Genomic DNA, 12,959 nt, shown 5'->3' with positions numbered 1-12,959 from the left:
TCCCTTCGACTTCGACGAAAGAGAGGAGACCAATGCTCTGGAACGATATGACGGCAGAATATTACACTTGTTATCCGACATATCCAGAGGCCTCGCCATGATCGCTCGGGGAGGCTTGGTTGATCTCGGGAGTTTGGGGGGCGGACCGATGGTTGAATCCGGATGGAAATCGGCACGAGCCTGTGACCCTGCAAAAAGCTGGCTCAATCCGCAGGGGTCTGCGAAACACAAAACGCCACATTCGGCTTATCGGCACCAAGATATAGTAATCCAGACAGGAAAAAAAGCTTGGCGAGTTCAGGGCGCTATACTCCGTATGCTCATGTATGCTCCAGAGATCTACATCGTAGCAATACGAGGCGCGAGGAGCCGATGCGAGCAAATCCGAGATACCCACACGCACGCGGGCCTGCCGCAAGAGATAGCAAACATGTCACGTATAGACGTCCACTGGCAGATTATAGGTAATTTGAATGTTCTGTGTTCTCCTAGATCATCTCTTTACTTCACTCTCTCAACTCGCATTCACCCTTCTATTCAGCCCTCGACGTGGTGGTGCCCTCACGCTGACTTTCGTCTTCTTGTCTCGAAACGCCGACGGACAAACAGTATGGCAGAGCTCAAATCATACAACGGCTACTACCTCTGGCAGTATATCCCGAACACAGTAGCGGCCGCCCTATTCACTGCACTGTTCGCCTTGGGAACGGCAGTGGTGGTATGGCGAATGATCAGAAGTCGCGCCTGGTTCTGCACCGTGTTCATCATCGGTGCCATACGTGAGTCCCCACCAATTTGTCATGGCCGTCCTATGGGGTAGTCATTCGAAGTGTCCACTCGCTGACTTGGATAAACTCGTAGTGGAAATCGGCGGATACGCTGCGAGAGCCGTGTCAAAGGACAAGACCGACGAGCTCATACCATATGTCATCCAGAGCACGTTCATCCTCGTCGCGCCCGCCCTGTTTGCCGCGTCCGTGTACATGTCCTTGGGTAGAATCATTCGGAGCATCGGAGCAGAGTCCCTCTCGATCATCCCCGTCAAGTGGCTCACTAAGATCTTCGTGTGTGGCGACGTCATCTCCTTCATGGTCCAGGCCAGCGGCGCCGGCATCCAAGTCAAGGCGAACTCCGCCCAGACGGGCGAGAACATCATTCTGGGAGGTCTGTTTATTCAAATCATCATGTTCGGTCTGTTTGTTGTGTCGGCCGCCATTTTCCATGTCCGCATGGGCCGACACCGCCCCAGAGCCTCGCTGGAGCATGGTACGAAGTGGGAGAAGCTAATGACGATGCTCTACATTGTCAGCGTCCTGATCATGGTCAGGTCGATTTTCCGTGTTGTTGAGTACATCATGGGCCGTGACGGATATCCCTTGTCACACGAATGGACTCTGTACGTCTTTGACGCGGTGCTGATGTTTGGAGTGGTGGTTCTCTTCGCTTGGAGATTTCCCAGCGACTTAAATCCTTTCAAAACGGATCAGGAGAACATCGAGATCAGTGGAAGAGCACGTCAAGGGGAAGTCATTGACCAGCACAAGTAGTCTGGAGCTCGGATGGTGACGCGCGCTGGAGTTCCACCTGCACTTGTTCACTGTTTTAGATCTCTGTTAGTCTGACGGGCAGAAGAAAGTTCAAACTGAAGCTCCTGCTGGAGGTATGGTGCTCAGGGAATTTGCATTTTTAGAAGTTTGAGCCGCCGGTGCTTCGTAATAAGTGACGCCTGATTTTGGTCGAAGAGCGACTAGCTGGGGACACATGTGCAGCTTATAAGTCAAGAGACATGTTTGATGTGTTCGGGGCTAGGGAGACAAGCAATTAATTTTCTAGTCTATTCTGCGCTAAATGGTTTCTCTCATTCGAGTGTAAGGCTAATTAATACTCGGTCCCTGGGCAACAGATACGCTCCGTTGTTATTATTACATGGACTTTGCTAGCATTGTCAAGCACCTGGTCTGCCCTTTGAAATGGCATCAAAGTGCTCCATAACAGCGCTGTCGCCTAATCCCACTTCACGTCTCCTGTCTGCTAGATACTTTCCTTCTAATAGGAGAGCTGCCTCGACGGATCGTCGAGTATTAGAATGGGCAGTGTGGAGGATGCTTTTGTAGATCCCCTGCAAAGGATAGGTTGCTACGCCCATCACCGCTGCCACGAGATGTCAGTATCAGAGCCAGTATTTCGCGGGGAAGCATCATCCGGCGTCCGCAGTGATCAACCGCTAGTCACGTACCTGTGAAGACATTGCTGCCCAGGCCTGCAATGCCCTTGCCAACACCCTTAACAGCGCCAATTGCCCCTTGCCGTTGGGCTCCAGAGTATGGTAGGAGGATGAGACCAGCCACTCCATCGTAGAGGCCGAGGACAACGCACTTCCCTCCAGCGGCTGCTCCGGACTTCCAGTCGCGAATTTCGCCATAGTCTCTGACATTCTCACCATACAAGTGCGGCAGATGTCTCAAGCCCTCGGTGAAGGCAAACGGCACGATGATTGCGCCGCTTGACAATCGCTTGAGAAAATCGGCAGCACCGTTTCCTGAAATCGCAGCCATAGTTCTGGCTGTGCTCAGACAGTGTCTGGACTTTGCCCCGCCGTTGACGCTGGTCGGACCTTGGCCGCGCAATGTCACCATGTCCGCGGCCGTTAGATCAGGCGAGGTATTGGTGTCCGTATCCTTTTTCCTCTGGTGATAGACCTTGACAGGCTTGACGACCGTGTCTGCAGCAGCCCTGGCCAAGTCTGCGCTGACACCCAAGGCGGCACCAATCGTACCCGTAAAAGGATCCCATCGACGTGTCTGGATGACGGTTCGACGGCTTTCGTGCCTGCAGAAAATCAGTTCTCTGTGTACTCGTCAACCATGGGGGGCAAGGGATTACAATTCGAGCCCTTTTTTGTCAACCTTGAGGTGACTTAAAAGGACTTCAGCAGCGGCCTTTGACAGCTTGAGATTGGTCCTCTTGCGCGAGTACGTCCATGCTGCAGGCTGGCCCTTGATAACGTCACATTCGAGCAAGTCCCGAGGAAGATTTGAGTGGAAGGACTTGACCGCCTGCTGGACACCCGACTCGGATTGCATCTGCACCGCAATTCTCTCCGCGGCCGAGGCGGCTTGTTTGGTCAGGCAATACTGTATCGCCTCGACAAGCTGACTCACGTCCAAGGATTTCTGAGGAATAGGCGACGGACCAGCGCCGGCAGCGGCCACCATGTCACCCCAGAAAGGTTGACTGAGGAAATGATTAGCTAAAACTCGTGTTTGGAAAGCAAAGCGGGGGTTGAGGGACTAGACTAACTCCCCAAAGAAAGGTACAATGGTGGTCGGCCGGCCATTGAGAAGGCCACATGCTGTCGTACCTGCACCTCCATGGTGTACCACGGCCCTGACGTGCTGGAAGAGCCACTCGTGTGGGCAGTCGTCTAGGAACATGACGTCGGTACTCTGGGCGCCATCTAGCTTGCTCCAACCCCGCGAGATGAGTGCTCTGGTTCCGGTGATGCGGACAGCTTCGAGAATCATCTCCGAAAGAGATGATGGATCGTCGACAACGATGCTGCCAAAACCAATGTAGATCGGAGGCGGACCTGCAGCGAGGAACTTCTCGAGCTCGGGCGGCGGCGTGTACGAGGGCGCCTCACGGAAGAAGAACCCGCATACATCTAATCAAATAGTCAGCTGCTTGATGCACAAGTGGATGGCGAGTAGTGATACCTATGTGGTTCCCCCAGTCTCTGGGTTTCGGCACCAGAGCGGGCGACCAGCAGTAGGTGAAGGGAACATTGAGCGTTTCCGCGAGACGCGGCCCTTCTGAAAAGGCAATATGCTCCAAATCAATGCTCTCCCTCCACTCGTTGATAATGTCACCGAGCCTAGTCGAACCATTAGCCACCTCATATCGTCAGGTCACTCGTGTTCGGGGAAACAGCGTCAGTCACATACCCCTGCCACGTTAAAACCTCCACAACCGCGTATGAAAGATAGTTTGCCGACATGTGCTTGGTTGCGGAGCTCTTGCCAAGCTCCATGTTGACCAAGGGATGTGGGAAAGCCTCCGTGCTCGTCCAGGGCATGGTGAACATCATGTGTACCGGGATGCCCAGCGCCTGAGCGCAGTGGATATGAGCGAAGCTGGGGGGGTTGGCGATAATTGCATCCGCCACAAAAGGTACATTCGAGACGGGATCTGGACTTATGCAGGACCTCCAGCAGCCGCGAAGTATCTCAGACATCATAGCCCTCTTCTTCTTGATATCGCCAGCCCGGAGGCTCTGCATGCTTGGGATAAGCCCCGGGTTCCGTACCATGTACGCCATTAGTTCTGCCGGATCCCCCCCGATGGGAAAGAATTCGAGCCCTGCGTCACGGACAAACCGGTCAAAGGCATTGTGTGTCGCCAGTCGCACTCTGTGGCCATGTTTCTGTAGCTCAGCGCCAAGGGCTACAAACGGCTGGACATCGCCACGACTTCCAACAACCTGAATGGCAATGTTCAACTTGATGGGGAAAGGTTGCTGGTCGTCTTCTCCGTGTTGCCCGCTTGAGTATGGGGGAGGTGCCGACGACTGTCCATCTTTTGGGGGTAGCGACGGTGGCCCATGAATCGAGAGGAGCGACAGTCTCTCGATAACGTCCCAGTCTAGGTTTATTTTGATGCGGCCGTCTTCTGTTAAAAATAGACTGTCAGCTCCGTTCTAGGGTATGCACGTACACAACCAAGTAAGTTAGGAGGGGATCTTGATCCGTACCTCTCACCTTTGGCACCTCGGTCAACAGATTCCCTTCCGATGCAAGGTCATACGACGGTGGCGCATCTGCCGCCGTGGATCGATCGGGATCTCGCTCATCCGTTATCTTGCTTCCGTCGCTCGCCATTGCACTTTGAAGCGAGGAGTTTTCACGGTGCAATTCTTCGGCCACAAAGAAAGGAAGTGTCTGAGTCAATGATGAAGGGTCGGTGACGTTGAACTGTGACATAGTGGGTGAGTACTGTATTTCAACACGCTATCTGTTGCGATGCGAACACTAGCGCAGCAGTCCATTCCAATGATCACTGAAGCCCGAGGGAGGCGCAATCCGAATCCGAGAATCCGAAACGGACTCGCCGAGTCGCAGACACTGTTACGGCTCATTCACGCGTCACGACTCACGGCTCGCGCTACTCGACCGCGAGTCACGCGGGCTCAGCCTCCATTTCCCATTTATGCCTTCTGAAATTTCAAACACGCCCGCCCCACGCCTCGCATTATCGCGCGTTGACTCGGATGATGCGAGCTCACCGCCACTCGTCTCATTGCTGCTGTGTTTCGCGTGCCTTACCACAGTACTCAGACTCGGCACTGTTCACTGTCACTGGACTCATGTGTCCGCTTCTAATTAGGGCCTCAGGCAGTCTCTGGGTCATCACTAAACGGCCTTTGATTGGTCAGGACTCAATTAGTCCACATCCAGTCGCCTGAGGTGTGCTGCCTTTTGCGTTTCCCGTGTTCCCGTTTTTCTTCTTCCAGCACTAAAGTTAGCATCTCTCGTCAATCAGATAACGGTCTCATGAGTTCCATTTCGGATAACATGTGATCCCCTCTCCAGTGACTTCAACCCCAAACATTACTACAATGACGGACAATCATAGCTCCTGAGTACCCAGGTATCACCGCGCTCGTGTGCTTGGATATAATCCTTATATCCACATCAGGAAACAGGTAGGAGCTATTATTACTGCGAGGTACGACGCTCGATTCCCCCGCCCCTCTTACTGTTCAATTACTACATGTCTTCACACTTCTAACACTCCATGCAAATGGCGCAGCCTAATTTCCACGTGTGCATAGTCGGCGCGGGCATTGTTGGTCTCGCTAGTAGCATTCTCCTTTTGCGGGATGGCTTCGAGGTCACATTGCTAGAGAAGGATGGCAGCCTACAGGTCAGTCAGGTTTTCACGATTGGAGAACTCATCTAATGGGCACAGAGGTCGGCTGCAGGCATCCAGCTCCATCCAAACGCTCTCCGGGTTTTACAAAACCTCGGAGTATACGACCGAATCCAGGAGAAATCGGTTTCGGTACGCTCCATTGACTTGAAGCAGTATGCGACCGGGGAAACATTACACTCCCAAGACCTTAGGCCGCTGCAGGACAGGTACGGTGCACCGGTGGTCGCTGTACACAGAGCCTTTTTGCGCCAGGTCTTGTACGATGAAGCCGTAGCACGCGGGGCCAACGTGCGCCTAGGTACTGCCGTTAAGCTGGAAGCCTCCGATCTCAAACATGGGGTCTTGAAAATCAGCGAGTCGGAGTCTATCTGCGCCGATCTTTTCATCGGAGCTGACGGAGCAAATTCGGCCTTGCGTGAAGCTATCACGGGCCGCAAACTCAAGCTGATTCCTCATGGGTTTGTCGTGTATCGCATCCTGATCGACGAGTCACTCATTCAGGCACAACCGAGTCTTCAACATTTCGTCGAGGAGCCGGTCATCACCGTCTGGCTCGGCCCGAAGTCGCAGGCAATCACTTACAGCTTGCACGGGCTGTTCAACATTGCTTTCACGCGACCATGGTCTGACGAGCCGTTTTACACCCCGCAAAAGGGCGACCTGGATGAGTTCAGAGCCGAACTCAAGGCCGAGGGCTGGGCCACCGAGCTCCAGGAGCTGATTGGGCTTGCCACGGAATGCCACCGATGGATGTTCATTGAGCCGGAAATCGATGATGAGAATACGCCGTGGGTGGATGAAAGCGGCAGGTTCTGTATTGCCGGAGATGCCGCACATCAAACGCTGCCGTACCTGCAAGTCAACCCTGTTTGACCTTGACGAATTGTGGCTAATAACAGGTCACAGAGCGCAGGGGGCAGCCATGGGCCTCGAGTCTGCCTCAATATTGGCCCACGTCCTGAACAACGCCAAGGGACACGCTCAGACTGGCGCTGCTTTGAGAGTCTACGAAGTTCTCCGTAAGGAACGCTCCGCGCGTATCATCAGAGCTAGCCTGAAGAATGGGCGGCTCTGGCAACTGCCCAATGGACCCTTGCAGCGAGAGCGCGATCGCGAGCTGCGTAATGATACACCTAGTGCCGGCTTTCCGAATCTGTTGGCAGATCCATTCTTTCAGGAGTGGCTGTGGGGATTCGACGCGACAAAGGCAATGGATGAAGCTTCTACATTCTAATTGCGCCTTGAGACAGATACGAAATTTCGATTTTTTTGTGGCAGTGTTCATCAACGGAGTGAGGCGAGCATTCCAAGGATTGTATTAAAAAGCACACGTGAGCGAGCTATGGACTATATGTCCCGAGAAGGACCAGGCAGGTCTGGACTGCTTCAAGAGAGTGGGAACCACTCGTTGAATTTGCCCTTGGGGTCGTACTGCTTCTTCAGACGCTGCAGCTTGGCGAGGCTGCCGCCGTAAATGTTGCTGAGAGGCTCATCACCGTGCGCGAAGTTGACGTACCTGCACAACGTGTTAGTAAGTCTCCGGGGCTCAGATTTGGGCTACTCACGAGCTGGCACTAGTCCCGGAGGAGTTGTACCACAAGTGTCGGAGTCGTTTGGCAAAGTCATTTGCCTGAACATCGAGCGATGGACTCGTGTACCAAGGGATTACGATGGCATAGCACTTGATGTCACGCCATGGGTAGGCCGACTTTGCACCCCCAATCTCCAGATTCTTGGCAGTGGAATAACACTCCGTCAAAATCGTTGTCTGGTTCGCTTCAGGGTAGGTTTGATAGAACGAGAGGTAATCGTTCCAGGCGTTGCGCCAGGCCGTAGGGTCCAAAGTCTGCATGTTGGCGGTATAGGCAGGTTTGCGACCGCCCCTGGCGCAGAACATGTCGCCGGCGGCATTCCAGGTGTTGAATGGGATGACGGCAGTATCATCCGCCAACGGTCCAATGTCCAGGATCGAGGCGAACTTCTTGCGGCCCTGCTCTTCCGAGCCAAGATAGAAGGGCAAGACAGCCAGTTGGCCCTGGGTAAAGTAAAAGTCCAATTGCATCTCGGGCTCAAAATCAAGCTTATCGATGGCGGCGATGACTTGTTCGAGCTTGCTCGAGTCGTAGGGCAGCAGGCCTGTCCAGGCAGTGTTCTGATCCTGGGGCATCGGGTAGCTCTTGTAGACAACCGATGTGACGATGCCAAAGTTGGGGCCGGCGCCGTTCAATGCCCACCAGAGGTCCGGGTTGCTCGTGGGCGTGACGGTGACCTTTTTCCCATTGGCGTCGACCAGATTCACCTTGAGAAGCTGGTCAGATCCCAAGCCGTACATGCCTGTTCCGCGCCCGACACCACCCCCAAGGCCTGCGCCAAGGACACTGACACAGTTGCAAGTGCCCGTGGCGACGCGAGCATCATTGTTGTAGGCTGCACCAACGAGATCCTCGATGAGAACACCGGATTGGAAGGTAACTTGCGTCTTGTCCTTGTTGAAGCTAATGGACTTTAGCTGGGAGACGTCGATGATGATGCCGGTACGGCCCAGGGTGAAAGTGTCAGCCCATCCAGTCGCGCCACTTTGTACAAGATACTCGACCTTGAACGCGTTTGCAACCTGCACGATTTTGGCGACGTCGTCTTCCTTCCCAACCGTGATGATGGCTCCGGGCTGAGGTTCTTCATATTCGCTCCACCGCTCAGGCGCGACACCGCATTTGACAAAGGAGCTGCTCGAGACAGCCGCGTCAAACTTGTCACAGAGCGCAGGAAAGGCGACGCTACCCGCCAGGCTGACGCTCGCAAGGGCGGCCGAAGCTAACATGCGAGGGAAGAACATGCTAGGCGAGCTCGAGCCCTGTTGAACAAGAAAGGGAGAGAGGGATCTGGTTGGCGTCCAAGCCCCGAACTTGCCACGCGAGCAAGGTAGTATCAGGCAGAAATGGAAGAGGGATGAAGGATCATCGACTGCCTTTTCTGGATTGGAATAGCATATCTAAATACTGCTCGGGAGGAGCGCACTGGACTGCGGCGTTGCCCGGTCGCCCGTTATTTGGCAAGTCCCATTAATCACCCGTCTTACGAACAAGGGTAACGGACGTTCTCAAAGCCAGTTTTCGTGTACTAATGCAATTTGGGCGGTGCACCAGGGGTGCCATGACTGCACAGGAGGCTGGAGAAGCGGCGCTGAACTCGCTGCTCTACATAGTGCTCCCTGGTTCACCCAGGAAGCCGATCCTTCAGCAATCATGGACCAATGATCGAGGAAAAGGCCTCACGGGGAACCGATCGCATGCTTGCCCGTTTGGTGAGCCACGCGAGAAGATGAGATCGCAAATGGCAGATGCACGAAATCATTGCGAAACTGGTCCGTGAACGGTGAGCCTGCAGCTCTTTGTCATGTCGGCTCTCATAGTCTCACTTGCGACTCTTGTCTCTGGCCTGCGATATCTTCGACTCCTAAGTCCTGACCGATGAGGGTTGTGGTTTTCTCTCTGCTTCATTTAGAATTTCTAGCTGCTGAGGTATTATTACAACCACAGTCGACTGGACATCTGAAGCATTCTCAACCTCGGAATTTGCCTCGGGGTTGGAAAAGTCGCAATTACCGCTCAATTTATTAGGCCTTGCAGCTTTGCTTCTTGAAGCCTGCACTGCAGTCTGCAGCACTTGAAAATGGCGATGGGGCCGGTGTTGCATTCTCCAGACCTTCTGTTCTGGTCAGTCCCCGAGCCAATAAAGAGACGCTTTCGCTGCAGCACACGGAGCACTTATTCATCGCGCGGCCGCTTCGTGCCGTCAGGGTGCCCATTGTGGTCGAAGGAAGCGAAGGATTCTGCAGACTCGACAGATAGCGTCATACAGGCACCGATCCTCCGCACCGCGTCGGGATTGTCCACTAAGCCTCTCATACATTTGCATGTGTGAAATGTTCAAGTAGGACCGAGTGTGGGATCCACGATGCCGAACGCCTATCGCAGACGGCAGGTGATGCCATCAAAGCCTTGCCACGCATTGCGCCGCACTGCGTTGAACACCAGATGTTGCGATCGCAGCAGATAGCTAAAGGCTGGGGGCAGCCGGTCTTGAAGGGACACCTTGTTTCAGTGATCTTGACCCTGGTGATGCCCAAATCAACAAGTGAGCTGTCGCAACCATGGGAAATCCCTACTTTGACCCAGAATACCAGCCGTACACGCCTTCGGTGCTGATTGGGACGTCCGTCCTGTTCATGATACTCCCCATTGCCGCTGTGGCCTTGAGGTTCTACTCACGGTCGTTGGTGCAGGCGAACTTGGCAATCGATGACTGGATTACCATTCCGTCGGCCATTATTTGCATAGGGCTGGCAGTGAACCAAATCATTGGTGAGTTGAGGCCCGCCCCCAGAAGGCACTGACTCGTGAGCCGCGGACGCTAATCGTGCCACAATAGCGGTGGTTTACGGCGGACTCGGCGGCCACCAGGAGCTTGTCGACGGCCAACTCGCCCACACCGAGCAACTCTACGCGTACGAGAAGACCAAGTACACGTACCACGTCCTCGGAACGCTGGGTCTCTGGGTCATCAAACTGTCGGTCCTTCTCTTCTACCGCCGAATCTTCCAAGTTCGCATCTTCCGCATCGTCAACGATGTCTTCATTGGCCTCACGATCGCTTGGGGACTGGCATTCACGTTCGCCGTCGCGTTCCAATGCTGGCCCCCGCAAATGTTCTGGGAGGCTTTCGAATCCGAGTACCCTCTATACTGCGTCAATGTCAAGTCGTTCTACCTCGCGGTGGCTGTGTCCGACCTGATCCTGGATATTATGATCTTTGTCCTGCCTCTGCCGCATCTGGCGACACTGAAGATGCCATGGCGGAGAAAGTTGGCTGTTGGTGGCATTTTCTTTCTTGGTTCCATGTGAGTATTCCATGTCTCGAGCATGAATTACCCCTGCTTACAACGCGTAGCGTTGTCGCCATTGGCATTGTGCGCCTCATCATTTTCCAGTGGGTCATCGAGCTCATGGATACCGACCCTATGATCTTCGTCATGGACGCGACTTGGTACTCGGCCGGTGTGCTCTTCTGGCATTTGGCAGAGAACGTTGTCGGTCTGATCGGTTGCTGCCTGCCAACTTACAGGCCTTTCTTTAAGCGATTCTTGCCCAAGCTCCGTCTGGGTTCGTCCAACAGATCGACCCCCGCCTCCAAATTCAACTCAATGAAGAGTAAAAGCTCCGAGTACCAGCGCCAGCACGACGATGACTGGCCGCTCAGCCGCGCTGCTGGAGCATCAGGGGGGTCTTCGAGCTCTAGCACCGGTGACGAAGAGCATGCACTTGGGAACCTTCCGAGAGACGGCATCCTTGTGTCAAAGGAGTTTGGGACGGATTCTACGATTATCAATGATGGGCAACCACGGGCGCTTTGACATACTCGTACTGTACTATAGACTAGACTGCTCGGCGGCGATATTTGCTTTGTTGAATGCCATTCTGGCACCATTACAAGTCTGTGATGTAGCACTGAGTTAGGCGGTGAAACGCTGGTTTCTCTGATACCGACGGGGGGTGTCATTGTTTGAAGATGACTTGAACTTCCTTTTGTGAGGTACAAACACTGGACATATTACTACTCACCTTCCGCATCATCGTTCAGTGCCATGTCCTACAAAGTCTATTTTTATTCATCGACCTCGGCGTCCTCCAACCCGTCCGACTTGCTGTGATACTCTGCAAACAATGCCGCAGCTGTTGTTCCACTCACTAGCAAACCGCCCCAAGAGAACCACCACCCACATATATCTGGTCTCGTTCGTTTGACGGTCAAAACCATTGCCGCCTGGGTTTTAAATCAGTCATCGTGCCACTTGATCCAATGAAGAGCAACTTACTAGCCAAAGCGCATTACCGCCAACTGCTCCGATCATATAGACAGGAGAAAAGCCAGCCAAGACACCCGTGGCAGCCAGGCATCCAACCTGTGCGGCGCCAAGCGTGGATATGAAGAGGCTGGTGTTCTGATAGCGGACGGCCATACTCCTCACACCGGCCTTGATATCATCGGCGGTGTCCTGGCATGCATTCACGTAGTCGAAGATAGTCGTCCAGATATAATGTGACATGAACAGAAAGCCGGTGGCAGACGTCGTGAACGGGTCCATGCCCAGAGAGGCAGCAGCCATGAGAACGCCACCAGCAATGGGTGCGCTGAGGACAAGCTGTGGGAAGCTAGAGCGGCCATCGTTGTTAGCCCGTACGGTCAGGTCTCAGAGCTATAGTCCTTACTCTGTATGACGCTTGGCAAGGGGGTACAAGCTGACGCTCAGCTGGATGGGCACTATGGCCATATCAGTTCATCCGTTCCGTGTTCGTCAACAAGGATCTAGAACAAACCTGCGTAAGCAAGTGCAAGCATTGGACTCGGCAGGCAGGCAATAGCAGCCCCTGCGCCCACGGTCTGCGCGGCATACCACATGTAACCTTGGGTGGGGGTGACGGCTCTGCGAGCAACCGGGCGATTCCTGCACCTGGCTACCTGGCGGTCGTAGTCACGATCCAAAATATCATTCACCGTGCAGGCAGCACCGCGCAGAAATACGTTGTACACAAGTAAGACTCCTGCAATCTGTACCAGGCTCCCTTGTGTCACAATAGGTGTCACTAGACACGAACCATAGCCGAGGCCAATGAGGTAGGCCATATAAAAGCCATATAGACCACCAGGCTTCTCGATGCGAGAAAGTTCAGCATATGGAACCCATGATGATGGCAGCTTGGAAAGGACGCCTTTGGTCGGGATCATGTATGGACGATAGGGTAGGCTAGAGTCCACAGCCGAACTCGGGGGCCGACTTGGCGGCCGCGCTTCGTTACTACCGAATCGGAGAGGCTGCCTACCGGTGACAAGTGACTTCGGTAACCCGGAGCCGAGTTGGGCGGGATATCTCGTGAGTAGTTTGCTGGCCAGCATTGACGATCTGCCCAGCTGATGTGTCGTACGCAGCGGAATGAACATGTTGGCGACGATGCAGAAGCTGCACTCGG

At 54.1% G+C, this 12,959-nt stretch overlaps 6 protein-coding genes across 6 annotated transcripts; 3 read left to right on the top strand and 3 right to left on the bottom strand.

Moving 5' to 3' along the window:
- Positions 1 to 610: 610 nt before the first annotated feature.
- J7T54_005856 (uncharacterized protein) lies at positions 611 to 1,547 on the top strand (the record flags this gene model as incomplete). Its single annotated transcript, XM_051509385.1, has 2 exons — positions 611 to 779; positions 862 to 1,547. 2 exons carry the CDS (start codon positions 611 to 613, stop codon positions 1,545 to 1,547), a joined length of 855 nt encoding a protein of 284 aa, XP_051359609.1.
- A 398-nt stretch (positions 1,548 to 1,945) lies between these two features.
- On the bottom strand, positions 1,946 to 4,877 carry J7T54_005855 (uncharacterized protein; the record flags this gene model as incomplete). Its single annotated transcript, XM_051509384.1, has 7 exons — positions 1,946 to 2,151; positions 2,237 to 2,829; positions 2,884 to 3,250; positions 3,362 to 3,664; positions 3,717 to 3,874; positions 3,945 to 4,668; positions 4,751 to 4,877. 7 exons carry the CDS (start codon positions 4,875 to 4,877, stop codon positions 1,946 to 1,948), a joined length of 2,478 nt encoding a protein of 825 aa, XP_051359608.1.
- Positions 4,878 to 5,799: 922 nt separating this feature from the next.
- On the top strand, positions 5,800 to 7,165 carry J7T54_005854 (3-hydroxybenzoate 6-hydroxylase; the record flags this gene model as incomplete). Its single annotated transcript, XM_051509383.1, has 4 exons — positions 5,800 to 5,922; positions 5,981 to 6,060; positions 6,123 to 6,740; positions 6,838 to 7,165. The coding sequence occupies 4 exons, from the start codon at positions 5,800 to 5,802 to the stop codon at positions 7,163 to 7,165; spliced, it is 1,149 nt and encodes a 382-aa protein (XP_051359607.1).
- Positions 7,166 to 7,317: 152 nt separating this feature from the next.
- J7T54_005853 (uncharacterized protein) lies at positions 7,318 to 8,767 on the bottom strand (the record flags this gene model as incomplete). Its single annotated transcript, XM_051509381.1, has 2 exons — positions 7,318 to 7,447; positions 7,497 to 8,767. The coding sequence occupies 2 exons, from the start codon at positions 8,765 to 8,767 to the stop codon at positions 7,318 to 7,320; spliced, it is 1,401 nt and encodes a 466-aa protein (XP_051359606.1).
- A 1,317-nt stretch (positions 8,768 to 10,084) lies between these two features.
- On the top strand, positions 10,085 to 11,344 carry J7T54_005852 (uncharacterized protein; the record flags this gene model as incomplete). The annotated part of the gene is made up of 3 exons (XM_051509380.1): positions 10,085 to 10,295; positions 10,363 to 10,831; positions 10,882 to 11,344. 3 exons carry the CDS (start codon positions 10,085 to 10,087, stop codon positions 11,342 to 11,344), a joined length of 1,143 nt encoding a protein of 380 aa, XP_051359605.1.
- Positions 11,345 to 11,595: 251 nt separating this feature from the next.
- J7T54_005851 (uncharacterized protein) lies at positions 11,596 to 12,717 on the bottom strand (the record flags this gene model as incomplete). The annotated part of the gene is made up of 6 exons (XM_051509379.1): positions 11,596 to 11,663; positions 11,712 to 11,754; positions 11,807 to 12,143; positions 12,201 to 12,252; positions 12,309 to 12,395; positions 12,588 to 12,717. 6 exons carry the CDS (start codon positions 12,715 to 12,717, stop codon positions 11,596 to 11,598), a joined length of 717 nt encoding a protein of 238 aa, XP_051359604.1.
- Positions 12,718 to 12,959: the final 242 nt, after the last annotated feature.

Source organism: Emericellopsis cladophorae, assembly GCF_022114955.1.
Source record: "Emericellopsis cladophorae strain MUM 19.33 chromosome Unknown NODE_60_length_125508_cov_113_851042, whole genome shotgun sequence".
NCBI lineage: Eukaryota > Fungi > Ascomycota > Sordariomycetes > Hypocreales > Bionectriaceae > Emericellopsis > Emericellopsis cladophorae.
The sequence above is the reverse complement of the archived record's forward strand: the minus strand, read 5'-3'. Positions and strand labels throughout refer to the sequence as shown.